At 37.2% G+C, this 27,022-nt stretch overlaps 12 protein-coding genes across 12 annotated transcripts; 6 read left to right on the top strand and 6 right to left on the bottom strand.

Annotated features, from left to right (window-relative positions):
- Positions 1–105: 105 nt before the first annotated feature.
- Positions 106–2,460, bottom strand: C9374_010035 (uncharacterized protein; the record flags this gene model as incomplete). The annotated part of the gene is made up of 3 exons (XM_044685535.1): positions 106–1,122; positions 1,271–1,941; positions 2,031–2,460. The coding sequence occupies 3 exons, from the start codon at positions 2,458–2,460 to the stop codon at positions 106–108; spliced, it is 2,118 nt and encodes a 705-aa protein (XP_044544205.1).
- Positions 2,461–2,650: 190 nt separating this feature from the next.
- C9374_010034 (uncharacterized protein) lies at positions 2,651–7,746 on the top strand (the record flags this gene model as incomplete). The annotated part of the gene is made up of 4 exons (XM_044685534.1): positions 2,651–2,865; positions 3,173–3,892; positions 4,021–7,589; positions 7,682–7,746. 4 exons carry the CDS (start codon positions 2,651–2,653, stop codon positions 7,744–7,746), a joined length of 4,569 nt encoding a protein of 1,522 aa, XP_044544204.1.
- A 161-nt stretch (positions 7,747–7,907) lies between these two features.
- C9374_010033 (uncharacterized protein) lies at positions 7,908–8,910 on the top strand (the record flags this gene model as incomplete). Its single annotated transcript, XM_044685533.1, has 2 exons — positions 7,908–7,910; positions 8,335–8,910. The coding sequence occupies 2 exons, from the start codon at positions 7,908–7,910 to the stop codon at positions 8,908–8,910; spliced, it is 579 nt and encodes a 192-aa protein (XP_044544203.1).
- A 524-nt stretch (positions 8,911–9,434) lies between these two features.
- On the top strand, positions 9,435–12,118 carry C9374_010032 (uncharacterized protein; the record flags this gene model as incomplete). Its single annotated transcript, XM_044685532.1, has 2 exons — positions 9,435–10,356; positions 10,419–12,118. 2 exons carry the CDS (start codon positions 9,435–9,437, stop codon positions 12,116–12,118), a joined length of 2,622 nt encoding a protein of 873 aa, XP_044544202.1.
- Positions 12,119–12,196: 78 nt separating this feature from the next.
- On the top strand, positions 12,197–13,025 carry C9374_010031 (uncharacterized protein; the record flags this gene model as incomplete). The annotated part of the gene is made up of 2 exons (XM_044685531.1): positions 12,197–12,578; positions 12,658–13,025. 2 exons carry the CDS (start codon positions 12,197–12,199, stop codon positions 13,023–13,025), a joined length of 750 nt encoding a protein of 249 aa, XP_044544201.1.
- Positions 13,026–13,116: 91 nt separating this feature from the next.
- C9374_010030 (uncharacterized protein) lies at positions 13,117–14,952 on the bottom strand (the record flags this gene model as incomplete). The annotated part of the gene is made up of 1 exon (XM_044685530.1): positions 13,117–14,952. One exon carries the CDS (start codon positions 14,950–14,952, stop codon positions 13,117–13,119), a length of 1,836 nt encoding a protein of 611 aa, XP_044544200.1.
- A 580-nt stretch (positions 14,953–15,532) lies between these two features.
- On the top strand, positions 15,533–16,168 carry C9374_010029 (uncharacterized protein; the record flags this gene model as incomplete). The annotated part of the gene is made up of 1 exon (XM_044685528.1): positions 15,533–16,168. One exon carries the CDS (start codon positions 15,533–15,535, stop codon positions 16,166–16,168), a length of 636 nt encoding a protein of 211 aa, XP_044544199.1.
- A 103-nt stretch (positions 16,169–16,271) lies between these two features.
- On the bottom strand, positions 16,272–18,023 carry C9374_010028 (uncharacterized protein; the record flags this gene model as incomplete). Its single annotated transcript, XM_044685527.1, has 3 exons — positions 16,272–16,285; positions 16,377–17,278; positions 17,341–18,023. The coding sequence occupies 3 exons, from the start codon at positions 18,021–18,023 to the stop codon at positions 16,272–16,274; spliced, it is 1,599 nt and encodes a 532-aa protein (XP_044544198.1).
- Positions 18,024–18,996: 973 nt separating this feature from the next.
- C9374_010027 (uncharacterized protein) lies at positions 18,997–21,885 on the bottom strand (the record flags this gene model as incomplete). Its single annotated transcript, XM_044685526.1, has 1 exon — positions 18,997–21,885. One exon carries the CDS (start codon positions 21,883–21,885, stop codon positions 18,997–18,999), a length of 2,889 nt encoding a protein of 962 aa, XP_044544197.1.
- A 295-nt stretch (positions 21,886–22,180) lies between these two features.
- C9374_010026 (uncharacterized protein) lies at positions 22,181–23,496 on the top strand (the record flags this gene model as incomplete). Its single annotated transcript, XM_044685525.1, has 2 exons — positions 22,181–22,790; positions 22,958–23,496. The coding sequence occupies 2 exons, from the start codon at positions 22,181–22,183 to the stop codon at positions 23,494–23,496; spliced, it is 1,149 nt and encodes a 382-aa protein (XP_044544196.1).
- Positions 23,497–23,695: 199 nt separating this feature from the next.
- On the bottom strand, positions 23,696–24,904 carry C9374_010025 (uncharacterized protein; the record flags this gene model as incomplete). The annotated part of the gene is made up of 1 exon (XM_044685524.1): positions 23,696–24,904. The coding sequence occupies one exon, from the start codon at positions 24,902–24,904 to the stop codon at positions 23,696–23,698; it is 1,209 nt and encodes a 402-aa protein (XP_044544195.1).
- Positions 24,905–24,984: 80 nt separating this feature from the next.
- On the bottom strand, positions 24,985–27,022 carry C9374_010024 (uncharacterized protein; the record flags this gene model as incomplete). The annotated part of the gene is made up of 1 exon (XM_044685523.1): positions 24,985–27,022. A coding segment is annotated over one exon (2,038 nt), but the record flags the coding sequence as incomplete, so codon positions are not given.

Genomic DNA, 27,022 nt, shown 5'->3' with positions numbered 1-27,022 from the left:
ATCGAGTATTATTCCACAACAACAATTTTGGTAACTCCACAACATTAAATAATTGAACAATTATTGTGTATACTTATTGAATTTTAACAAAGACTTTTACATTGTTTATTTGGAAGTTTCGTCAACAACACCAATGAATAATTCTTGTAATTGCTCAGGCTCTACTTGTCCTGGTGCTTGCGTCATAATTTCATTACCAGAAGCACTCTTTGGGAATGCAATCACATCTCGCAAAGTCTTGGCTCTCTCCTCTCCACAAATAAGAGCAACCAAACGATCAAAACCAAGTGCCAAACCACCATGTGGAGGAGCTCCATAACTCAAGGCCTCAATAAGGTGTCCAAATCTCACCATTGTTCTCTCCTCACCCAATTCCAAAACCTTTTCTAGAACATATTTTTGCATGTCAGCATTGTGAATACGAATCGAGCCACCACCCAATTCGACGCCATTCAACACGCAGTCATAATGTTGTCCACGAACTTTCAAAATATCCTTCACATTGTCACTATACAAATAACCAATATCATCTGGATGAGGAGCAGTGAAAGGATGATGCATACTCGAGAGTCCTCGTGAGGTGTGTAAATGAGCCTGACCAAATTGATCTTTTGCTTTTTCAAAGAGTGGGAAATCAATGACCCACAAAAATCTATACTTTTCCTCGATGGTGTTAAATTTGTAAATACCTTGTTCAGTCATGTATTTGGCACATTGTTCTCTCACTCTTCCCAATCCCTTGACTGTGGTTTCCCAATCAGGGTCCACAGACAAAATGAGCATGTCTCCTTCAGTGAGTTCAAGCTTGTCTCGAAGATATTGCTGTTGCTTTTCTGTGAGTTTGTTGTTGAGGAAGGTTGGTTCGCTACCAATCTTGGTGGCCAAAATGAGACGTGTTTTTTCAACACTCTTGGCCTTTTCTACAATTTGTTCGATTTGTTTTCTTGTCATGGATCCACCAATTTGTTTTGCCTTGAGAGCATAAACAAATCCATTTGTACTGTCACTGGCAATGGTTTGATTAATAATGTCAATATGACACTTTTCATTTCTGAATACTTCAGTGACGTTACTAAATTTCAAATCTTCATATCTTAGATCAGGTTTGTCACTGCCATAAAGCTATGTGTGTAGAATAGTAAAATCACAAAACGACCAACGATCATAGTGTTATGAATCACCAGATTTTCACATTCACCATATTGTGTTCAATTGTTGTTTAAATCATTAGGCTTTTCACAAAATTCCACATGATTCACACACTACTTACATCCATGGCATCTCTGTATTTCATTTGTTGAAATGGAGTCTTGATGTCAATTCCTAAAATATCCTTCCACAGCATTTTCAAAAAGTTCTCAATTAAAACATAAATATCCTTTTGTGTGAGGAAGGAGAGTTCAAGATCGATTTGAGTAAATTCAGGTTGTCTGTCCATTCTTCCCGACTCGTCACGATAACATCTAGCAATTTGGAAATATCTATCCATACCACCAACCATCAATAATTGTTTGTATTGTTGTGGACTCTGTGTGAGAGCATAGAATTTTCCACGTTGACGTGTTGGAACAAGAAATTCACGAGCTCCTTCAGGGGTAGATTTGAAAAGAGTAGGTGTCTCAATTTCAAGGAATCTATTCATTTCTCCAAAATATTTTCGCGTGATGGCCAAAGCTTTGGAACGAATGGACAAGTTTTCAACCAATTGTCTTCGTCTTAAATCGAGATATCTGTATTTGAGACGAATTTCTTCTTCAGCGTTGACTAGTTGTAGTGGTAAGGTCTTGGCTCTGTTGAGGAGCACCAATTCTGTGGCCTCAATCTCAAAAGCTCCAGTTACCATCTTTTCATTAATCATTTCTTGAGGTCGCTTATTCACTTGTCCATTCACAAAAACCACACTTTCTGGTTTCACTTCATTATCTTTCAAATAGTCAATTACTTTTAGTTTTGTTGTTAGTTAATCAACAATTCAAGTTAATCATGAAGTTGAAAAAGAAAAGGATATTCAATTTGCATCCATAACATACATTCTTTGTTTTTCAGAATAACTTGTACGACACCACTGACATCACGAATGGTCAAGAAAACACACTCATGTTGATTAATCACTCGAATATTCTCCACCCATCCATTGATTTTGACTGACTTTCCGACCAAAGATTCCTGATTAATTTCTCCACAATATTGTGTTCTTTGATGATATTCTCCGAACGATACGTGTGGTGTATGTTCTTGTTGTTGTTGATGAGCTGTCTCTGTTGGAATGGTTGTTGAGAAGGCTCTTCCTCCATTGCTTGTTCCGATGAATGAAGAATTTGAGGAATGATGATGATATAGAACTGGTACAGCTGCCATCTTATTCCTACTACTTCTTCCAAAGACAGCACCGTTTGTTAAAAGTCTTTTGACCGATGAGGAAGATGATGCCAGAAGCATTTGTGATGATTTGTTGAACATTTTTTTTAATTACCAAAATTGTTTCTATCCGTTAGAACATCGGGTCATCATACAGATGAATTAAATCATCATCGGAACGAGACCTTCTATTCTCTTTCATCTCCTTATAATTTTCATCGTTGTTCAATGATCAATAAAATCATCAAGAAAAAATTCTCATCAACATCAACCATCACTACTACGGACAAAGATGAGAGAAACGCAACACTTGATTGTCGAAACGGAGAGTGGTTCTTTCCATATCATTAGCTCACTATCAAGACGGAGGGACACTCAGATCATTACCATTGAAAGATATACAGGTCAATTGTTATATACGGGACAACCAAATGTTGATCTCTTTAGCAATCCGCAAGAGGCTTTGAAATTTCTCGCGAAGGATAAAAAGAATATTAAAAGTGTAACGTAAGTAACTGTTGTTGTTGTTGTTGGAGAGTGCTCATCGTTGTGGTGGAAAATATTTGATGGATTTCAATAATTTATGAATTTATGGGAATGATTGAAATTATGGAACAATGATTTTTAAATGTTTGATGATGATTATATATTATTTGTTAAATAATATTTTAATATCATGGCATGTGAACTCGAAATCACACACAACACCATCAACAACAACCAAACTAATTTTTTAAAACATTGTCATCATCAACGACATTTTCACAATTTTTAACTTGGTTCATTCATCAACAACCATTTGACAATTGTTCAGAAAATGTCACGCCATTATTGGATATACAGTCATCGGAATGTGTGGATATTTATTCATTTGTACCAAAGTGAGCCTCGATTTATTATTGCCACCCTCTCATCAAGTTTTCACAGTTCGAGAAACTGAAACCATTACCATACCATTGCAATATCCTCATAGAATCACTCGTGCCGAAGTGAAAAATTGTGAGCTCATGGCCGAGTTTCAACTCAAGGGACTCCATTTCTATTGCGAAACCTATGATTTGACAAGACCTTTTCCTTCGACTCATTCGCCACAAGATTACACGGAAGAATTTTGTTGGAACACTCACCTCACTGAGAGCTTTAGAAAAATTCGAATGAGAAGTTGGTGTTGTGTCTTGTTGCAAGGAGTTGCAAGATCTTCTGGTCCCATCCAATGTAAAGAAACAGATGAAGCCATTTTGACACGAGGGCAACATTTGTTTCAAGGTCAACAAAATGGTTCCTCGGATGAAGTTAGTGTGACATCTTCACAAAATAATGTGAATGGTGGAGACAATTCTGGAAGTATTAATTTGGCAATTATTTGTCGAAAGAGTTGTCTCAATCCTGGAACTAGATATAATGCAAGAGGATTGAATGATAAATCAAGTCCTGGAAATGAATATGAATCGGAACAAATAATGTGGAGAGTGTACAATGGAACCGTCATGTTTAGCACATTTGTATGGAGGAGAGGAACTGTCCCAATTCATTGGTAGGTTTTGTGTGTTGGAAATGATTGAAATTAATATTTTCCATCTATTTTTCATTTCGAATGTCATGAATAATTTTCGTTATTGAACTATTGTACTATTATTCTAAACTCTGCATTTACTCACACAGGCGAAGCGAAATTAACAATGCAGTACAGGATGCAAATATAGTCATATCGGATCGACCCTACGAAAACATTGATATCTATTACAAACGTATTGTTGAACGATATCACAATCTTCCAATCACCATTATCAATTTACTTCGAGTCAAAGAGGTTCACCCAGAAGAAGGAAATTTAACTTATCATTTCAGAGAATCTCTCAAAGTAGTGAAAAAATTAATGGCCATCGATCAACTTGAAATGATTGAATTCGATTGGCACACGATTCACAAACAAGAAGGTGTTGACAAGGGTGTTAAGAGATTGTGGGAGCTTGTTTCACCAAAATTGAGAGCAGCGGGTGTCACCACAGGTATTATGCGCGTCTCGTCTCACGGAACTGTGGTTGACATGAAGTTGTGGAAGAAACAAAACGGAATTTTGCGAGTGAATTGTGCTGACTCTCTCGATCGTACTAATTTAATTTGTTTCTTCAATTCCATTCAAGTCATTGCAGAACAGTGTCGACAATTAGGAGTTTCTTTATGTGATCCTTCATGCGATTTTTCAGAGAGTTGGAAATCATTGAACTATTCTCTTCAACAAGTTCGTGAGCAATTTGATCCTATTCTCTTGTTGAAACTTGCTGAAATTTATGTCAATGTTGGAGACGTTTGTGCCACTTTGTACACAAACACTGTTGCCATGCACACATCACCCATGCGTGAATTTGCACAACATTTAGGAGCAGCACCAAACAACACCAAACTCATTGTTGAGAGAAGAATTCAAAATGTCCTCAAAGACAAAATTCGGCAACAACAATATGAAATGTTCCTAGGACTGAACTTGGCAAAATATTTTCCTTCTCATATTGTGAATACCAAACATGGCGAAATTCGTTACATTAGTCATTATCCAACCTTTATTTTCAAATCTGTTCCAAAGGAAATTGAATACAACACAACAGAAGAAAGAGCACTCATTCGAAGTGGATTCTCTCATCAATGGATATGTCCAAGAGATTTTGATTTTATCGAAGTTCAAATTTATTTACCTTTTTATTGTAGAGTTACTGAGCTAGCGCTCACCATCAAGCATGGACTCAATGATGCCACTTCTCCATCCAAGATGGACGTTTTTGTTGGTACACACATTGATGACTGTTTAATGGGATTTCAAGAATTGAATATTCCTCGTTGCGAAGATGGAACTAAATTATTGTACACACTACCTCCTCAAATTTCAGGAATTCCTGAAAACTCCTCACTTTATGACTTTGAAGGAAGTGATGCCAGTTCTAAAATGAGAGTGATTAGAATTATTTTCTATGGTATTCCTCCATGTAGTTGCATGACCATTGGACAAATTCAACTTTTCGGAACCATTGACACGCTGTTAAATCCTTCGCAATCACCAAAAGAATTTTATTTGGAACTATTGAAAGCTTCTTCACAGAATGAAGTGGAACAAGTGCTTTCCAACTTGGAGAAACAACAACAAGAAGTATCAAAACGAAAAGCAGAAGAAATTAAAGAGTTGGAAAAGCAAGTAGAAAAGGAGGAAGAGACTGAGCGAAATGAAATAACTTTCAGTGACATGGTTAAAGATGGCACTGCCGTAGAATTTACGCATGACGAGAATTCAGTCTCTGACACTCACTCCACAGTTCACCACAATTTAGATGAAACCACCAATTCTTCTGCAATGAACAGCGCTTCAAATCTAATGGCTCTCGACGACAATACATCAGAAGTTAAAATATTAGGAAACGGTAACGACTTGTCCCGCACATTTGATACCATTTTCGATGATTATTTTGAACAAAAGAATGAACCAAAAAATACTGACAACTTGGAAACATTCCTTCAAACTTCAAAAACTACTGCCACCGATCATGATCTATTACGAGACAAGCTCATTGAAATGATCAATAACCAAGATGAATCATTGAGAGAACTTCGTAATGACAAGACTCGATCTTTGGAAAAGTATTTGAAATTTATTCAAACCAAAGTGCCAACACCAACTTCAGAAATGACCTTTACAGACGCTCTTGAATTGGAATTGGCTCGTTTGAAACTCTATGTCACAGCAAGTGAAAGAGACAACCTTCTCATTCAACACGGATACAAGATTGACAAATTTGATCCCAATCAGTATATTTATTCGAGAGACTCAAAAGTTGAGAAATCGATTCGAAAGAGTTTAGAAAGCTCGACTTGCTCTCTCTGTAAAACAAGTATCAAGCTTCGAAAATCTTCGTGTCGCTATTGCAGACATGCATTCTGCAAAAACTGCATGTCCAAGACCAAAGCAGACATTATTGAATACAATTGGAAGAGTTCCAATGTTTGCATGGAATGTTTCTCCAATATTCAAAAACAAAAAGAAATGATCCATGAAATTCAAGAACACATCAAAATTGAAACTGGAAAATCCAAGCTGGCCACCAAAAATATTTCTCGGCTTTTCACAGAATTGTATCCTCCCATTTCACAATCTCGAAAAATGATGAACAAACACGCCAAAGAAACTCTATGCTCAGAATTTCCTGGAAGTGGAATTTTGAGTACGGTTGAGACTGCTCCAAAATCTCCACCCATTGAATCCATCTTATTTCCACCTGACATTCTTCCATTGGAGTATTGGTATGCACCTCCCAGTACTGATTCTGTTACTATCATTATCGTATTGCAATCATATGCCAAACTCTCACGAATGGTCTTACTAGTCGATCAATTAGGATATTCCAACGAAGACGCTCCTATTTTTGATATTGCCATTGCTGAGCGATTGCCAAGCTTTAAGAGTATTACTTCATGGAAGTTGAGTGCCAGTAAGCCGAATGCCATGTTAGAATTTAATTTTCCTGAGAATACGATGTCATTGCTGTCACAACAGGAGCAGAAACATGAACCCATGTGTCGTTTGGTGAGATTGACTGTGAAGTTACCATCCCGAGAGGAGTTACAACAAGAAGAATCACAAGCGCTCCTGTCGTTGGCAACTGAATCTACTACATCGCAAGATGGAGTACTACCAGAGAATGCACTAGCAGTAACTAATATACAACACGAGAATAGTACAACTAGTACTCTGAGAAATTCCATTACAATGCAAAAAACAAGATTCCTTCATCTTGGAAGAATTCTTTTGTACGGAAAAGTCATCAATGACGAAACAAATTTACACAAATCTGAAATTCCACTTCTCAATTCTCAACAACAAGCCACCATGGATGAAATTCTTCGTTCAAAACCCACCATTCAACGAATTCAATTGAAAGCTGAATCCAAATACATGAAAGAAAACAATTGTTTGGATTTAATTTTATCTCCCGAAGCAGGTTATGTTGTGTCTGGATTTAGAATTAATTTAACACACACACCAGAGAGTATTCATTCGCAAGTGAAACATATTCGAGTGAGTTTTTTATTTGGAGAGGATGACAAGGCAACAGAAGGAGCCACCTCCCAACTTGTTGTGGAGAAAATTACTGTACCAAAAGTAGACGCTGGAACATCATTAATTTATGAATTTAACAAGACGTATAATATGAATGTGAAATTGGTGAGATTTGAATTTTTATCGAGTAAGTATGAGTGTTGTTGTTTTTGTGGCACGAACGAATCATAATATTTTGTGTTCATTCATGTGTTTTGAATTATTATTTTTTTGGATTAGCTTATGGATGTCATGTGAATGATATTTCTGTACCTCAAATTTTCCTTTTCGCAAATTCTGTTTGAAATTTGTTTTTCAGTAACAATAAACATTTTTAGTAATGTCACTCAGAGACCACGTTGTGAGGCCGATGCTTACGTATGTAACGTTGGAACAAAGAAACAAAAATTATCGTTTTTTACAATACAGGTTCAATTCAAATTTTCTTTAAAAAAAATTCACGAAAATGGTAAGGCTTTTTTCATTTGAACCAGAAGATTACGAACGTCTTGTTGATAATGAATGATCGGATTGAATGGTTCACGGAATGTATGAATACAAATTATTATGATTCGTGCATGATGATGATTGGATGGTCGTTGGTGTTATTATTAAATGATTTTTATTTGGATCTTCTTTTTTGTGGATATGATGATATTTGAATTTTGATCATCAATATACACAACATCATGTCGGATTGGATTGTTATTATATATTAATGATTATTATGACCAATACCTATGGATGAAATATTTAATATGAATTTTGCAATGACATTGATCTTTACCACAACAACGTTATCTTCATCAACCATCCGTTTCATGGGCATCTATACTCCGACCATCATCATCATAAATATTTCTCTTCAAATTCTCATCATCTACACACCATAGTCCATGCCAAAAACCTCTAAATTATATCAATTTCTCAATTACCGAATGAGAATAACACTTCAAGATGGAAGACAAATCGTCGGTAAATTCATGGCCTTTGACAAATTCATGAATATGGTTCTGGCTGATTGTGAAGAATTCCGAAAAATCATTCCAAAGAATAACAATGGAGAAGAAGTTGAACAGAAAAGAACACTAGGATTTCTCTTAATTCGTGGAGAGAATATCATTTCAATTATTGTAGAAGGCCCACCACCAGCAGAAGATTCTCGAGTGAAATCCATATTAACCAAACAAGCTCAACAACAATCGGCAACCACCACTCCTAGAGGTGTCTCTGGTGCTGCTACAGGTGGTGTTGCCATGGCAGCTGCTCGTGGAATGGCTCTAGGTCGTGGAGGTGTTGCAGTTCCTCAACAGCAACCCATGGTGGCAGTGGGATTAATGACAGGTCCAACTGTTTCCATGACGCCAACAGTGGGCATGACACCCATGCAACCACAAGGTGGAATTGCACAAATGTCTGCAGGTAGAGGAATGGCAGGCGGTAGAGGCAGAGGATCCACACAAAAGTAACAGAGTGAGTTATTGAAATTGGAATGATGATCATGCAACGCGAATGACCTAATGTTATTATATAATAATTGCTGTTAAGTTTGTTATAAACCATATATATATATTGAAAATGTCAACGAAATAACGCTGTCATCATGACTCGGAGAGATATTCCCTTATGTGTCAAAGTCTCTCTAATTATTTCCTTTTACATTCTCCACCATTTCTTTCCAAGAGATTAATCTCTTCAGTTCGTGTGGATGATGGCATGGAGATTGCAACCAAGGTTGACGACAAGAATTGACGTTATGAGAGAGATTTGACAGTTGTTTCTTACGATTTTGAATACAGCTTCGTGTGGTTGATGGTATAGAGACAAGAGACATAGAAACAGAGCTCACTCTCCTAGAGATGACACAACCATCATTTAAAAAAGATTGAAAACAATCATCCTCCTCATCATCCGTTGCGCAATTGATTACAGCAGCTAGATCTTTACCAACCGCTTCAAACTTGTAACTTTGAAATATCAAATCCATCACTTCATGGCCAAAATACAACCTCTAGGTGCTCAAAAAGATGTGGCCGACGAGCCTGCATCGTTGAACAAACATCACAATGAAGAAGATGACTTGCTACTCGATGAAGACGATGACAAGGAAAGTCTTTCTTCCAACCAAAAGAACAAAGTCTCCTCATTCCATCTCTCCATTCGTTTCTGTCTCATCTTTCTCGTTTGTTCCTTAATCATGTGCAGCATTGTCGTGTTGAGTGCAACATGGCTGTCAAGTTTTAGTCCTACCATTACTGAACTCAGTTCCAGAGTGAGAGATTATGAATTTTTATCAGTCGTGGATTATGCCAATCAAACATTGAGAGAAATTGCTATTTCGAGTGAGATGATTGCTGGACAATTAGGATTTTCTTATAATTTTCGTGATTATAGTTATACAGAAACAGTGGTGTATCGTGCCTTTGTGTCAGAGAAGAAACATCATGACGGTGTAGTGACCACTACGTACACGTGTAATGCCTTTCAGGAATGTATTGGAGTGATTGATTATGGAGGCGTTCCACTCTTCATTAACACGAGTTTGGAGTACAATACGCAGTATTTGTATACGTGTCATGGTTTAACGACGGATTATTGTAACAGAAGTTCAATACCAGATGATGTTACGCCTCCATTTGATTTTACCTACTTGACAAGTGTGTGTAATGCAAATCCTGGCCGACAGGTCTATTCCTTGTCATATGCAGATCCAACGGTACCTGATATGGTATTTGTGACCTTGTTGAATTGTCGACCTAAAATGAAAGAGAATGGAAAATCAAATCAATTTGATTATTTTTATGCGTTGGATTTGACGACTGACACCATTTCAGCATTCCTTAAACAAGCATCGAAAAAGATTAAGGCATCTGTTGGATTTATTGTCGAGGTGGAAACTGAACAATTAATTGCAGGTGAGTTTCTATCTTTTGTATTGTTTTTCTTGCTAAGAAGTAATTGTCACTTGTCAAAACAGTGGATGGTGATGTTAAAATCTCCAAATGGGACGACAAAGGAACGACACTACTGAGATCCACTCCTCTCACAGTCGAAGATCCCAAAATTCAACGAGATGCCAAACTCATTCTCGAAAAGTACTCGAACTGGAAGTCTATCGAAAAGAATACCTTAATCGCATTAACTAGTGCTGAAAATTACATTCTCGTCTATCATCTCGTGACAGATTCTCAAATCGATTGGATTCTCGTCTTATCTGTCCCCATATGGAACTATGCTGGTTCTACAGCCATTGCAATCATTGCTTCAGTGATCGGCTCCTTACTCGTTGTTTCAGTAGGAATGGTGGTTGGAGTGTTAGTGTCTCTCCGCATTGTCAAACCGTTCTACAATTTAATTTTACTATTTAGACAAATTTCACAAATGAATTTGGAAAATATTGTCCTTACAAACAGCTCCTTCTCAGAAGTTAAGGAATTACAACAACAATTTATGGACATGGTGAAAAAGATCAAAATGTATCGAGCATTCATTCCATCTCATTTATTGTTAGAATTGGATACTGGAGAAGGTGGAGAACATGAAGATGTGAAAACTGAGGGTCCTCGTGGCATGCAACAAGAACATGCTTCTTCTGTCGGAGATTCTTTGAAACATATTAATCATGCAAGTCATGGACGTCGATCGAGCGTTGCCTCTTCCTCAGCTCCTGGTATTGGAGGTGGTTATTCGAGTTCTAGAGGCTCTTCCTCATCTCGGCAGAGTTCAGATCGACAATTAGTGGAACGAACTCAAACTTTTAGAAAGAGAGCGGCTAATTTTGGAAACAAGTTTTCACTACATTTGGAAATGAAGAGAATTTCGTTGATGAATGTGCATATCGATGGTTTGAATGAGTTTGTGTCGTTTTTCCCACCGGAACTTGTCGTTCAAATGTTGAGTGATATCTTTGAACAAGTTCAAACCATTTCGAGACAATTCACTTGTCAAATGTTATCCTTTGAAGGTGGTTCTATTACTTTGGCGTTTAATGCTTCCAGTCATCAAGCAAATCATGAGTTGAAAGCCAATAAGGCAGCCTTACAATTTTCAGCCAAAACTAAAACGATTAAGGAACAGAAATGGCGTCGCTTGCCAATATATTCTAGAAATCCAACACTCATTGACAGCATGTCACTAATTTTTGCAATTTGTGGACAACAAAGTTTGGCAGGAAATGTTGGAACCAAAGATTCGAAGAATTTCAGTGTGTTGAGTAGTGCCAGATACAATTTAGAACAGCTCACAAAATTAGCTCGATTTATGCAAATTCCAATTGTCGTGACGGATGGCATTCAAAAATCGACAGAAGGTTCCTTTATTACAAGATTTATTGATACTTTGGAATTGACACCAGAACAACCACCTTTGACGTCAAATGTCAATTCAAGTCTCATCACTTCACCACAACTTGTTGACCATCCAAGTTATTATCCATGTGACGTTCATGAATTATTACATGATGCAAGTAATGAAGTTGCTGACGAGTGGATGTATGAATTAGAGGCAAAGAAGGGTCAAGCTCAATATTTGAATTACAACGAAGGTGTGAAATTACTGAAAGAAGGAGAACATGCAAAAGCATTGGAAATATTTGAAAACTTCCTCGTACATCATCCACAAGACAAACCAACATTGGTTCTTATTGAAAAGTGTCAAAAGATTTTAGATCATCTATGACATGTTGACAGCTCCAAAAAGTGAATGGTTGAACTGGAAAGTTTATCAAAAAAAAATTAAAACTCCATTTCCACACACATGACCGAACAAGATCCATCATCAACCTCTTCACTCAACAATCCCTCGATCCGATCAGCTCTCAAATCTCGATGGAAACAAGCTCACGACTTGGGTTTGAAAATGACTTCACAAGAAACACTCTCGGATGGAACATTCAAATTCTATCACACTCGAAATAATATTAATGTGTTTTATAAACCAACGGAAGAGACTTCTATTGTGAGAGGAGAAGTCATTTGTCAAGATGTGAAAGCGGATGAATTTTTGAAAACATTCTTGACAAATGATATGAAGGTGAAAGTGCAGTTGGATCCTCATGTGTTGAGAAGTGAGATTGTGGAGAAGTGGCAAGATGAAGAGGGAAGTTGGAATGTGGCTTATTTTGCTCGATCGACTGCACGTAAGTAAGAGTGTGAATTTGGTTTGAATGATATTTTGGCATTTGACATTTTTTAATGAATCTTCTTGAAACACAACAGCTATGATTGCACCAAGAGATTTCATCAGCATTTTCAACATTGTTAAAATTCCCCAAGATCAAGAAACCATCTATACTTCCGCGGGCATTCCTCAAGATTTCTCCTCGTATCAATTACCCTCTCATTTCAAACCATTAGAAGGAGCCGTCCGCGGATTTAATGTTTTCACGACCTTACGTCTTAAAGAATTATCCAATGGAGATTTGAAAATGAGTTATGCCAATCAAGCATTGCCCAATGGATGGATTCCCTTCAGTATTGTCAATGCAGTGATTTTTTCAGTGCCTCAAGCGTTGGGAGAAACTGCAAAATATTTGAGAAAAAAATTGAGACATTTGAATGAGGGCAGTCATGCAAGCGAGAAGTAATTTGTTGTTATTTCTGGAATGATGAAAGGATGGAAATATTGAAAGCTATTTGAATGAAAAATATAATTTTATTGTTATTTTAAGTGTCGAGTTATAGTAACAAGTGGAACAAGATGATGAAAAGGATTGACCACTCTAGCAAGCCTATTTTGGCATTGGAGGGTGCATGATTGGTTTTTGTAGAACCTTGTCTGTTGTTATTATTGGAACTTGCTCTTGGTTTTGGTGAAGGACTAATATTTGGTTTTGGAGATGGACCCGTACTGTCAGTTGTCACAACAATCAGTTCAGCACTCAATGCTTCCATGCTAAAAGATGCTTGTCCATTCACATTCGCAGTAATATTTCTTGCATTCACAATTTGACTTTGACTTTGTGAAAACGTGTACATGATCAATGTTCGTGTTGATGTAAAATTCATTCCTTTCAAATTCAAATTAATCGTTTGACTCGATGTCATCTTATTCACGACAATTAAATACAAATTTCGAGTCGAATTTTCATGAAAAGCATACGAAGTAACCATTTCCAAAGTGGCGTCTGACAAGGCACGAACAGATTCTCCTCCAACTTTTGATCCCTTTCCATCAAAATTCAAATAAAATTTAAAAGCTCTCTCTGTCACACTTCCAACATTTGGAACTGTCCATCTCGTTGCCAAATCCACTCCTTCTCTTCCAAAAATACTTAAAATTTCAAGTTGAGCCAAAGCCGAGCTCCATAATCCATCGGCTCCAAAATTATATTCAGTAATTGCCAATTTCACCCAAGGACAATATTGTGAAATGTAATTTTTCATTCGAGGAATGAGTGCAACTTTTTGATCGTCTACAGTTGGAGCCGCTTGTGAAATCCATGATTCATCTTGATATGAAAAATCATACAAGGATCGAACCGTACGCAATCGAAGTGCAGAAAATATATCTGAGGTTTGTTGTGGATTGTAAACTCCATCGGCTTGTGGATAGTAATGAATGTCCAAATAATCCACAAGTCGTTTCGAGTGCAATTTTTCATAGTCACACAATTGTTTCAAATAAAAGGCAACGAGTGGTAAATTCGAATGTGCTTGTCGATCGGCACCGTTCGAACATCCATCGAGAGGTGAAAAATAATACGAACACCAACCCCAAGCAGAATATCCAAAAATTTTCACACTCGAATCTTGTTGCTTAATGGCCGACGCATAAATTCGAGTCAAATTCCAAATTTCATCGTAGGACACTTTTTGAGGATGAACATCTCGATGAGTGGAATGCCATAAATCCATTTCATTGTCGAGTGACCACAATTTCACTGGAGTTCCTCGTTGTTGTAAAAAATTCATCCATTTGGTGGTATAACTTTCATTAATCACTTTTGAAGTATCGAAAGGATTATTTCCAGTAATAAATGTAGAACCATCTGTTTTCACACCATTTCCAGCATCGGGTTGACACCAAGAAGAGTCACCTTGTGTGCATTCTGTCTCTTGTTGAGCTCCATATTTAGAAACTGAAAACGACCATAATTTTTGACGTGTGTCTTTGGGAGTGAAACCAATCATGCTGGATGTGAGCATAATTTTGGATTTGTAAGTGTTACTTTCATCAATGAAACGAGTGGCGGCAGTTCCTTCTGGAAGTGCATTGACATTGGACACGTCGTCAACAATATTCATGTAGTACCAATCTCTTGCAGTGTTGTGAATTCCCTTTTCCCAATTGTAACGAGTTTCAGAATTACCTCCTTTACGGTTGACTGTGTAAGCAACACTGGAGAGATGAGAGGCACTTGCATGGTTGACTCCGAAAATATCGGGATTGATCACACGACCACTTCGTTGAGTGAGATCGACTTGAATGTTGACCGAGTGGATGTAATTGGTTAGAAACAAGATGATCATCATGGTTGGAATGAAGATCTTTGAAGAGGTGAAAGTCGTCATCCTTGTCGTCGGTTGTGAGAGCTTTGATGAGACAAGAAGGTGGTTGTGTTATTTTTTTTTGAATGTTTCGCTCACATCAGTCAAAAGTCACCGGATCAAATTGCGCCTTTCGTTTCAATTAGTCTGGTCCTTTCATTTCAAGGAAACCCAGTTGCTGTTTCAGATTAAAAGTAAAGAGTCCTTACAAAAAAAGATGGTGTTCAATTTAGTTTAAGGTGTTCAATGAAATCGCCATTTCTTTACAGTTTCGAAGTTTGCTGTAAAAATTGGAACACCTTAATGTCCTTGAACATATAAGTTCAGGCAAGAAGATCTTATAGAGTTGGTCTCGAGATGATTGCTTTGATTTGTTGTTGCCTTAAAACTAAATTGAACCCTTGTCGTGAACTGTCACTTTTCATGAAAGCGATTCAGGTTCACCTACTGTTTTGGTGTCAGGTGTCACCATTCCCTTTTGAAATTGTCCTAAAAAACAACCGTAAACAACAACCTCTGTTGCTCTTCTCAATCTATTCATCAACAAGGATGAAAATTTAGATCTAAATTTTCTATATCTAAATTTTCATCCTTGTTGAAGAAGATGTCTTCGATGGATGGTAAAAGTCAATCGACTCGATTTAATTCAAAAACTCCAAGAAAAACATCTCAACATGTTGCTTTGAACACTCCTCGAAATACAATTCATGAACCTACTACTACAATGAATGAACCACTTGTTTCAAATCCAGTCGTGATGATTACAACGACACATCCCTCGACTATAAATTCTCAATCGACTCGAATTGGTAACAATTATGTGAGTAAGATTGCATTGGTGGATGAGGAAGGAAAGATTGTTGCCAATCTTGAAAATGATACTCTGGGAGTTGTCACAATTAGTAATAGTTGTGGCCATGGACAAAATATTCGAAGAAAAAGTAAATCTCAATCGACTCGAATGAATCATTCGATGGCTATGCAAGCAATGGCTGTGTTGTTGACAAGTACTGAAACAATTCCAACTTGTCAACAACGTGTCATGAAAAATACTAACCAACGACTCTCTGTGAATATGAGTAACAGTGTCAGCAGTGTGAAAGACAAGAGTGAACAAGATGGACCAGTTTCACAATTCAAACAGAAAATTCGTAGGAAGAGTATTGCATTTACCAAAAAGATGAGATTTTTTGATTCAGCGGATTCCATGGAAGGAGATGCGTTTGTGGAATATGCTTAATCATCATCATCATGAACTCGTTGTTTTGATAACTTTTCTAAAAAACAACAACAACCATTTGCAAAAATTTCATTATCCATTCAAGTAACAACCAATTGTTTGTTCAGGGTAATGTATCTTCATTGTTAAATATTCACAAATAATACAATTACATGACTCGTTCGAGGTTTACCAAATTTTCTGAAAAATTGTAATTCTTATAACATACTCCTTCTTGAAGAGGTTTCATTTCGTTGTACATGCTGTTCTATAGACTCCAATACCATATGTTTAATGTCATCAGACCATACCAATGGAGTACTTGTACAATCTCGAGGATCTAAAAACAAATTCCATCCATGTGTCAATTCTTTACTCCCGCCCATGATAAAATTCCACACTGGTTCTGTTTGGGGAGGTGACGACTTGAAGTTCTTTTGACGTTCGAAATGACATTGGTTTTCTTGAGTTTGTCTGAGATAGTATAAACATGTTTCATTGTCTTGAAATGTGTATGCAAAAGATCCCATACAGAGTGACGGATTTTGTAAATGACGTTCACAAATGAGTTTTCTAACGAATGTACTTCCTGTAGAGTACACGATGGTACATTCTGTTGATGGGAGTGAATGGTCTGTCAATACTAAATTTGGTAAAATTTCATGTTGCAGAGCTGTTTCAATAACATCGAATTGCTGAACTGAAATATCTCGTATTTGGTTGTTGATTTGATTTTGTGTTGGTAACGGACTCATGTTAATGATTAAGAAAGCATTCAGAGTCTTTTTTTGATCACCTTGAAAGTATTCTGCTTTTTTGTAATTCCAAACTGTAAATGTCAAATTGTGTTCTTGATTGTAAAAGCATCCAATGAAATTTGGATGAAAGAAAAGTTTTGTTAAATGAGTTCTATCCAGAGAGAATCCGTCTGAATAGATTCGAGTCATGAGATGGACATAGTCGTCGAGGGATTGCATTTTTGTTGTGTTGGATTTTGAGAGATGATTGTCAGATGTCAATGGCACATTGACGCCAACCACATGCAATCGTAAAGGAGAAGGAATCATTCCACTCTTTCCAAGAAATCCCAAACTTCTTGCATTATCCTCAAAAACATGTCCATACAAATATCTTAAAGTGTCAATGAATGAAAAAAAGTCAATTGTCAACAAATATTAAGCATTCAAACTCACCTCACTCCCAACGCTTTGATCATTTGAATTTGTAAATACCACAACACCATGGTTGGTTCTTTTCTATACTTGTTAGAAACCCATCCGGACCCAGAAATGGCCATTTTCATTTTCTGATTATTGACAATCATATCCTTGACACCAAATGCCAAAGTTCCAACGACATCAAAGGATGGTTTTCCAGAGCGAATTGTTTCTTCCTCATTCAGAGCCTTCATATACAGACAATAATAGTCGTGAGAAGCACTTGAGTCATGACCATGAATTGGATGACAAGTGGCATTTGAAGAATCAAATTGATACCATCGTTCATAAAAGTGATCATGAGCTCGAACCATGGTGACCAATCGATGATTGTTTAGAAAATAAAAGATTTCATTAAATCCCTCTTTTGCTTTGTCAATGCATTTCATCTCTTGATCCATCCATTGTTTCGATTCCGATTTGGATTGTTTGTTATTTGATTTCGAAATAAAATCATCCGATGATTGTCCGTAAAATCGTTTTAAATGTTGATTTTCAGGATGTAGAATAAAAACCACATATTTGAGTTTGTTTTTTAAAGGTGCAGAAAGATCGAATTGTTCATGCGGAAGTACATCCCATTGTGCGTTGAAACCGATCACATCGTGTTGGATGAGTTGTTTGGCATGTGACAGAGTGAGTTTTTGTGCTACTTGCATTGAACGTATCCGAGTAAACAAGCATGGGAGGGATTGTTATTTTTTTAATGATGTGTTGTTGGTTGGAATGATGATGAGATAATACTAATCATTATGAATATCTTGAATGATATTGACAGGCAGCGGCAGTCGATACAATACAACGATTGCTTGCACTGTCAAATTGTCAGCTGTGTGCTAGGATGGGCGATTTCTTCCACCCCTTACGGTCATGTATTGTAAAAATTTTCCTCTTAAAATTGAGCAATACTTGTCAAGACTTTACTTTTTTAAGAAATTAAGCAATCAAAATGAGTATTTGCTTGAAACTTGTGGGCATCACTTTCATAAATAATTATTGAAAAAATTATTAGAGGGATACACTGATAAACGGAATGGAGAAACATTGTGGGCAGTTACGGATTTGTTGGTTCCAGTTCGACTAGAACGACGTTACTTTGTAAATAACAGTCACTATGAGACAAATCATTGAAAAGTAGATGACGTCTAATTAGGAACATATCCGCGTAATCATATTCATTAAATTCATTCCAACACATTCGTTTTGCAAATAAAAATTCATTGAGGGCCACATGGATGACACTTGTCAGAACTTGTTTTCACTTACTCATCAAAAAAGCTTCCCAAGGCTCCATCACAAAATTAGCACTCATAATTTGATAGTACATGTACTTTCTCTTAATATATTGGAAGAGGGACATTTTTTTGTGACTTGCTGTTGCGGAGGTTGAAGGTTGTGAAATCGCACAAAAGTTGTAGCGCTTAGCCAAGTGGACAAACGCACTAAAACGGATTGACTGTGGATGGTGTGATGTTAATAAGTGAATAGTTGAGGAACATCTTTGGACTAAACAGTTTGGAAAGTATTTTGAGACCTTGGATGACTTTGCAAGTCCATTGAAATTGAGAATGATACTTACAAAGAAACCGTTGTTAAGGGAAAAACATCATCATGGTACAATTTGAATCGAATTTAGAGCTGGGAATGTACACCAATCGCTGCTGAATAACAAGCCCACACAGCTAACGGTCTCATATACCCCAATGCTCGATATTCACCATTTTCAGTTATGGCTTCAGGTGTTTGGAACCAAAAACCAAATTTTAAAGACCAAGCCCCCTTAGAAAATATTGATTCTACTAAATCAAAACCGTCCTTCTCGTGGCCTAAAAGTAAGGCAAGAGCTGCAACGACATAGGATGTACCTGTCCAGACTTCTCTCGATTGTAAACTTGTAGAATCTACTTGTTTAGTGTGTGGTCGTATACCATTGATGACTCCTCCAATACCAGTTACTTTCTGGAAATGCTTGATATTGTGTTGTAAAACAGTATCAAAGGATTTTCTAACTCGCTCCATGTTGAATGGAAAAATTGCGTACGGAGATTCAATTTCTCCCTGTTGATACAATTGGTGACCAATTAATAATAGCATGAAAGGTCCATGTAAATGATCTGCCATAATTGAATCATGTTGTGGATGTGAGCTTGTGTCATAGTGATAATAAGAATTTGTGTCATCCCAAAGTTTTGATTCATACGATTGAAGGGCAGAGGGAATTAATTGTTTCAATCGGTCACTGGTCTCAGTGTCCTTCAAAAGAAGGGCCATTTGATTGGCACACTGCAAGGCAGCAATCCATAATCCACCAGAATAAGCAGAGACACCTGTTACTATCCATGCATCGTAGGTAGTGTCTGGAAAATCTTCATTTTCAATAAGACCATCCTTATCTTTATCGAAATTTTCTAAATGATAGTTCATTGCAAGCAAGACTGAAGGATAAACTTGTTTGAGAAATTCTTCATCTTTGGTATAGACATAATCTCTATAAATGGAAATAATAAATTGAGAATTGAGATCTTTCCATTTGTTGGTATCTTGCATTGGATATGAGTTGACCATTTTCCAAGGCCTTTCACATGGAGTTCCAACATCATGTGGAACGCATCTTAATACTTTTCGTTTGTTTTTCATGTTCGATAAAAAAAAGGTAGTCTCTTGAGGCAGCTCTTGTTTGACGTAAAGAGCATTATCTCGTTGAATAGAGAGTTGAATAGCTGGCCAATTAACAATCATAGCATGAGAAGCATAAAAATGAACGTCATAGGTGTTATGCATGAGATATTCGTGACCTTCCAAATAGGAAAAGTAATCATTGATGGATTGGCTATTCGAGGAGGAATTGGATGAGGAGCTTTTTTCTTGCGGGCTGGATTCTTGTTGATTCATTTTGCATACCAGTTCATGTGCAGTTTGTGAAAAATCCAGTTGATCATTTCGCAATTCTTCACCAAATGTCCACACAGTACCTCCATCAATCACATAATACAATTCATTAAAGAGAGCGGAAATGGTCATGGCAGTAGCATTTGGCATGGAAGAAATGACACCCGTGTACCAGCGATCAATCTCATTGCTCCACGATGAGGATGACTGTAAACTCAATTTACACATGTTCCAGCAAATATCTGAGCTATTCAATGGTTTGTCTTGAAAGTATTTCATGTAATGTCTAAGGTAGATGTATTCGAGAGAGGGACCAAACCGAACAATTGGAGAATGCCAATTCATGTTAAATGTAACTTGTCGTTGACTTTTTGGAGGCAAGTGAATTTTCACACAGACTGCACTAGATGAAATGACTTGTTGTGTTGCAGTATGACTGCTTCCAGTGGTGGTGAAACGTTTTGAAAAGTTCTCATCATCGAATGAGCCAAAATTTTCGAATTGTTTCCACATGTCATTCAATTGGGTCGAATCCATGGCATTGAAGTATTCAACACACGAGATGGAAGATGTTTCTGAGATTCCATAACTGGCACAAGTAGCACCAATGCAAAATTGAAGTGGATCTTGGTGCGAGAATGAGTCTTTGATACTCGTCTCCATGACGACACCTTTACAGTGTTGTCCATTTTGTAACGTTCCAGTCATTGTGGAATGCTTATTATGGATTCGTTGTTGTGGCTGGTTCTTGGTGATGTCAGCATCACTCTGAAATGTAAACATTAATGAAATATTGAGATCTTCATCGCCTTCATTGAAAATAGTCCAATTGAATAATGCAGTTGGATAACTACTTTCCTTGTAGTTGTGTGCAATCACGGGAGAATATTTTTCACATACCAACGTTAATTGTTGATATCCTCCCACCGATTTGTACACTGTCCAAGACTTGGGAAAGAGTGACATGAATTCTTGCTCAAATTTTAAGCCCTTTCGCGTATTGATCCACTTCCAATTACTTTTTAAATTTCGTAATAAATTCTTGTTCATAGCTCCATCTTTAAAATCGACTATTGGATTCAAAACAAAAGAAGTGGCCTTGTTGACATCATTTACATTTTCCACACGAATGCTAAATTGATTTACAGGTAATATAGTATCATTATACACTCCACCAGTTTGATTAAAGATCAAGTGATGTCTTGTGAACCACCCATTCAAACTCATTGTGAACGATCCTGATCCAATTCCACCCAATGGAGGTCCCTTTCTTCTCGGGTCAGTAACACCCTTCCTCATAAAAAAATCGAATGGAGTCTCTCGTTTATGATAAAGCCTCTCGGAAATGTAAGATTGTGTTAAAAATCTGAATACTCCAGGAATAAAATGGACAACTTCTTTCAGGGAATAGGTTTGAGCCCGTAAAGGAATTTTGCATTCAATCATCGATGAGTGATTAGAATGATCGTTGAAGGGAGTATCATCATTGGAATCAACATTCGGAATGTAAAATTTAAATTTCCAACAAAATGATGGTGGTATTGATGGAATTTTTTGATCAGTAGCATTCATCCTCAGAGAGTGATCCATCAAGTCTTTCATTATCATGTCTTCCTCGGATGTCTGATGCATTTTTCGGCACAAATTTCTTTTAAAATTAATTTTAAAAAATGATGATTTAATTATTTCTTCAACATCAACAAATGGCCTACAAACTAACAAACGATTGAAATTCAGAGCTTTTGGCTTGAACTTCTCAAAAGAAGTTAGAGCGTACGCTTAGTGGGGACCGTAGCGGGCTTGTGTCGGGAAAGCGACCTATGAAGGAGCTACCCATGATGATGGCATCCTTTTATTCCCATAAGAACAAAAAACGAGCGTTCAATCAACAAGGCCATTTCCTCTTCATTCCAAACTCTCACCATCAATGACTCTCACCAATCTTTTAGTTCAATTGTGGACTTCCTACAATGCCAAGAAGGCCATCTTCTCATCGGGAACACCATTATTATTCCAACCCATCACGTTCCGAGGTCTCACTCTCAAAAATCGTATCGTCGTTTCTCCCATGTGCCAATACTCTTCTAAGGATGGATTTGCCAATTTTTGGCATGTTCAACATATTGGCAGTAGAGTCGTGGGTGGTGCTGCCTTGTTCATTGTAGAGGCTTGTGCCGTATCAGAAATTGGTAGGATCACTCCGCACTGCTTGGGTTTATGGAAAGATGAACACATTGGAATGTTGAAACAAATAGTAGATTTTGCGCATGAACAGGGTGGTAAGATTGGTATTCAATTGGCTCACTCTGGACGAAAAGGATCCACTCGTGCGTTGTGGGAAGCGTTTGGACGAACAGCTCTGTCCAATGAAGAAGGAGGATGGGAAGTGGTCGGTCCTTCTCCAATTGCGTTTGATGAACAACATCGAATGCCACGAGAACTGTCAGAGCACGACATTGAGCAAGTAATTGAGGAGTTTGTGCAGGCTGCAAAGAGAGCAGTTGCAGCTGGTTTTGATGTCATTGAAATTCATGGAGGTATGGTTCTCACTTTTCACAAACATGTTATAACATTCTTCATGGGTTTTATATTGATGAATATTAATTTATGGTTGAAAAATATGTTCATGGACTGAAAATATGGCTGAATACATGGTGGAATCATTGATTGAAATGGTTGATTATTATTTATCCAATACACACAGCTCATGGCTACTTGATCAATTCATTTCTCTCTCCGACCTCAAACAAGAGAACTGATCAGTACGGAGGATCATTTGAAAATCGAATTCGACTCCTTTGTGATATTGTCACAAGAGTACGACAAGTCATTCCACAAGAAATGCCTCTCTTTGTTCGTATTTCATGCGAAGAATACACAAGTGAAGGGTGGAATATTGAGGATACCCTTAAACTCGCACCCATTCTTAAAGATTTGGGAGTTGACTTGATGGATTGCTCTTCTGGAGGAAATGCTTCAAAATTAATGTCACTTGCTATCATGGTCTTTCCAGGTTACCAAGTACAATATGCAGAGAAGGTCAGACAAGTAATGCCTGTAGGAGCTGTTGGTAAAATCACAGAGCCCAAATTTGCTAACAAAATCTTGGAAGATGGTAAGGCCGATTTGATATTCATTGGAAGACAAGAATTGAATGATCCTTATTGGCCTATTCGAGCTGCCAAAGAGTTGGGCTATTCTGACATGCCTATTCCACCTCAATATAAATTTGCTGGTTTTTAAACATTCAATGGTATCGGCCCTTGCAAGACGTACTCATTATTTTTGCATGTGCCAGTTATTTAGAAGATCAAGAGCAGGAACAATTGATATTACAAAGAGAAATGGGGATATTTGCCTTGTGTGGCAGATCGTTTAATGGACGCAGACGTCATCTTACAACGTGTGAAAGAAAATCCCACCACCTCCGACTTTCTGATGATTACTTGAAAACAAGGACTCGAAAATTCTTGTAATCACAAACATATAATTCACCATTTCTCTCATCCAAACAAATTCCATTTGGATTTTTAAAATGTTTTTGGGGACTTTGTCCCTTACTGCCATGTTGCGTTATAAAACTACCATCATTCTTATTATAAACAACAATTCGATGTCTTTCATAATCGCTCACAACAATTCTCATGGACACTGAATCGTACGCTAATGAAAATGGGTGATACAATTTTTGTTGTGTTCCAAATTCAATTACAAAATCCCAAATTCCCTTTGACCGTTCTTTGTAAATTTTGACACGGTTTGATGGATCTACTTCAGTCAAGATAAGTTCATTGCTGTCTCGTGTCACAAGCATGAAATAAGGGCTCTTCACTTCTTTTCCCTTAAATTCAAGATTTTTCACAAAATTTCCTGTTTTAGCATTGAACATTTTCACGCTATTGGCATTATAGTCACTCACAAGTAAACAATTACGCATCTTCTCTGAACGACGAGATAACTTGCTCTTCTGCTTTTTTCGAGAGTCTGACATTGAACTCTTGTTGTCATTCAAATTTTCAATTTCACATTCCTCCTTATTATATTGGATGCACATACAAGATCCTAATTCGCTGACAGTAGAGAAATATTTCCATAGATATTCACAGCTCTTGTTACATAACAATTGTTGTAAATCGTACTTGTAAATGACATGTTCATCTTTCGTGACACATTCAAAAATCAATGCGTCTTGATTTCTTTTTCCATCATAATTTTCTTCCAAACATAAATAATAAGGTTTTCCCGTAGTTTGAATTGAAAGCTTCCATTCTCGTGTAGTCAAGTCAAACACGTGAATTCTCTTGACATATGCATCACTCACCATAATACAATGATGATTATTTGAAATTTTGATGTCAAATGGATGCGTAAACATGCTCTCCAAGAGTTGATGCCAACCTACTACTTGGCCGAACGAATGGATGAGATCAAAATTGAGAGAAAAGGCAACTCTTTTTTGAAAGAATTGAAGCTTGTTCGAGAGTTGTTGAATAAGCAAATGAACATGATTTGCATGATCGGAAAGGGATGAAAGTAAAATTAAACGAACACCACCATCTGCCACTTGTGTTTTCAATTCTGGAGTTGTTGTTTCGGTGGGTTGGTTTGGAATCCAATCCGAGAAGGAGGAAGGGTTTTCCATCTCTTGCATTTTTTATCGTCACGCAGATTTTTCAATGTTTTTAGAAAGTTTTAAAAAGTTCACAAAAAGGTTACATGACTTGCTCCTAGTTACAAATATGTATTAATTTTCGAACAAAGTCTCCCTTTCATCGTTACTCTCTTCTTTGCAGAAGCTCCGCCATAGGTCTCATTCTCAGAAAAACATGATTTGAATTCACACTTGTCTCCAAACCAACCATTGTTGCAAGAGCACACATTTGGTCCAATACATTCACCATTTCCACTACATACGAGACCATTTTGAAGACAAGAATACTGGTCACACCAAGTTCCAGTATATCCATCGTTACATTTACATTGATTCCAAGCAACACAATGACCATTTCCAGAGCAAACATTGGTCTCGTTTTTCAAGGTTCCATTACAAGAAAATAAGGAACAATCATTTCCTAGAACATTGCTCTTACAGGCACATGTATCGACGTCGACACAAATTCCTGATGCAGAACAAACATTGGGATTTGTAGAATCCATACCATAACATTTCCAGCCGGATGAAAGTGCCACTACTTGAAGGTAATTATTTGCAGAAATCAAGTACGGCACTCCTCCCAAGGATTCCTTAGTGGCATACAGAGTGGGTGTCAATAATTTTTTCACAGTTGGATCTTGTGAAATTTGAAAATACGAGTTGTCAGATCCCATTGTGTAGATGTTACCCAATGAAGTGACAAAATAAAAGAAATCCAAAGTTCCATCTCGAAAAGTTGTTACATCAATGACATGTTCTTGTGCATTGGGTAACGTAATTTTTTCTGTAATTCCCAAATGTCTGTACAATTCTCCATCTTGAGTGATTATAAACAAATAGAGTGAAGTGGGTGGTAAAATAATTTTCTTCACTTTCTTTCCTGCGAGTACGGTTTCCCCAATGGGAGATGTTAAAAAATAACTGGTCTCTTCTCCAACTGCTATTTGAGCGATAAGGACTCCCAGATAATCGTTAACTCCAGTTTTTCTAAATTTTGATTCTTTTGCATTCATGTCATAACTTCCCAAACAGAATTGACCATTTGAATTCGACCCTACTCCATAAACAACACCATCTGAAGTGAGGGCCAACGTGTGACTATTTCCAGTGGCTACACTTGTTAAATTATTGAACTCAGTGACCTTGGTTGGAGTGTCCAAATATCCATCTATATTATCGATACCAAGTCGTGCATTGGTGGCTTGTCCCCAAGCATAAAATGCTCCGTCTGATGTCAACATGACAGCCGAGTCACAAAAAATATCCAAGCAAGTCATATTTTCAGAAAATGTGAAAGGAAATGTTTGATTCAATACTATGGTAGGATCGATAGAACTCGTGTTAGACACAATGTTCAAATGTGACCCTGCTCCCCATGCGGTGATTTGAAATTTGTCACTTGTCGAAGAATTGGAAATCAAGGTAGAAAATATCAAACTGGTTCTAGAAATGGTGAATAACTTTTGAATGTGTGAATTTTGTGAGACCACCAATGACTCGGATGGCATTTTCACCTCTAATGGAAACTGAGCTAGTTTTAAATCTCCCACACAGGATTGACCAAATGAATTATCACCCAGTACATAAATTTCATTCAAATCGTTGAATGCAATAATTACTTCTCCAACAAAATAACCTTTCAAAAGCCTTGCTGGTACTTGTAAGTATGGGTAAGTTAAAACATTCACATTGGTGTAACTTCCATCTAATTTGGTCAAGTCTCTACCCCACACTGCAATATTTCCTCCATCCATAGGACATGATGCACCAGAAGTTTGATAAGTGGCGAAAATTGTTGTCACTTGACAGTCTCCACCAAATATTCCATTTGTAATATCAACAGGAGAGTATTTGATGGTATCAGTTGAGGCATCAATTTGATGATAAGTATTGTCTCCAAATCCCCAAACTTTTGAATCTTGATTCGTGGCTGTACTTTTAGCAAGGCAATGTTTCTCTCCACATGCAATCTGTGTAAATACATTGGTGGTGTAATCGAAAGGTAATAAAGTAGGAAGTGAAGTTTGAATGTCATTATCAGAATCTAGCAATAATCCATATCGATTGCTTCCCCAACCATAAATACAGCCAGAAGCATTGAGAGCCAACAGAGTG

The sequence above is a fragment of the Naegleria lovaniensis genome (assembly GCF_003324165.1).
Source record: "Naegleria lovaniensis strain ATCC 30569 chromosome Unknown tig040, whole genome shotgun sequence".
Lineage (NCBI taxonomy): Eukaryota > Heterolobosea > Eutetramitea > Acrasida > Naegleriidae > Naegleria > Naegleria lovaniensis.
Note: the sequence above shows the minus strand (reverse complement) of the source record. Positions and strands in the feature narration are given on the sequence as shown.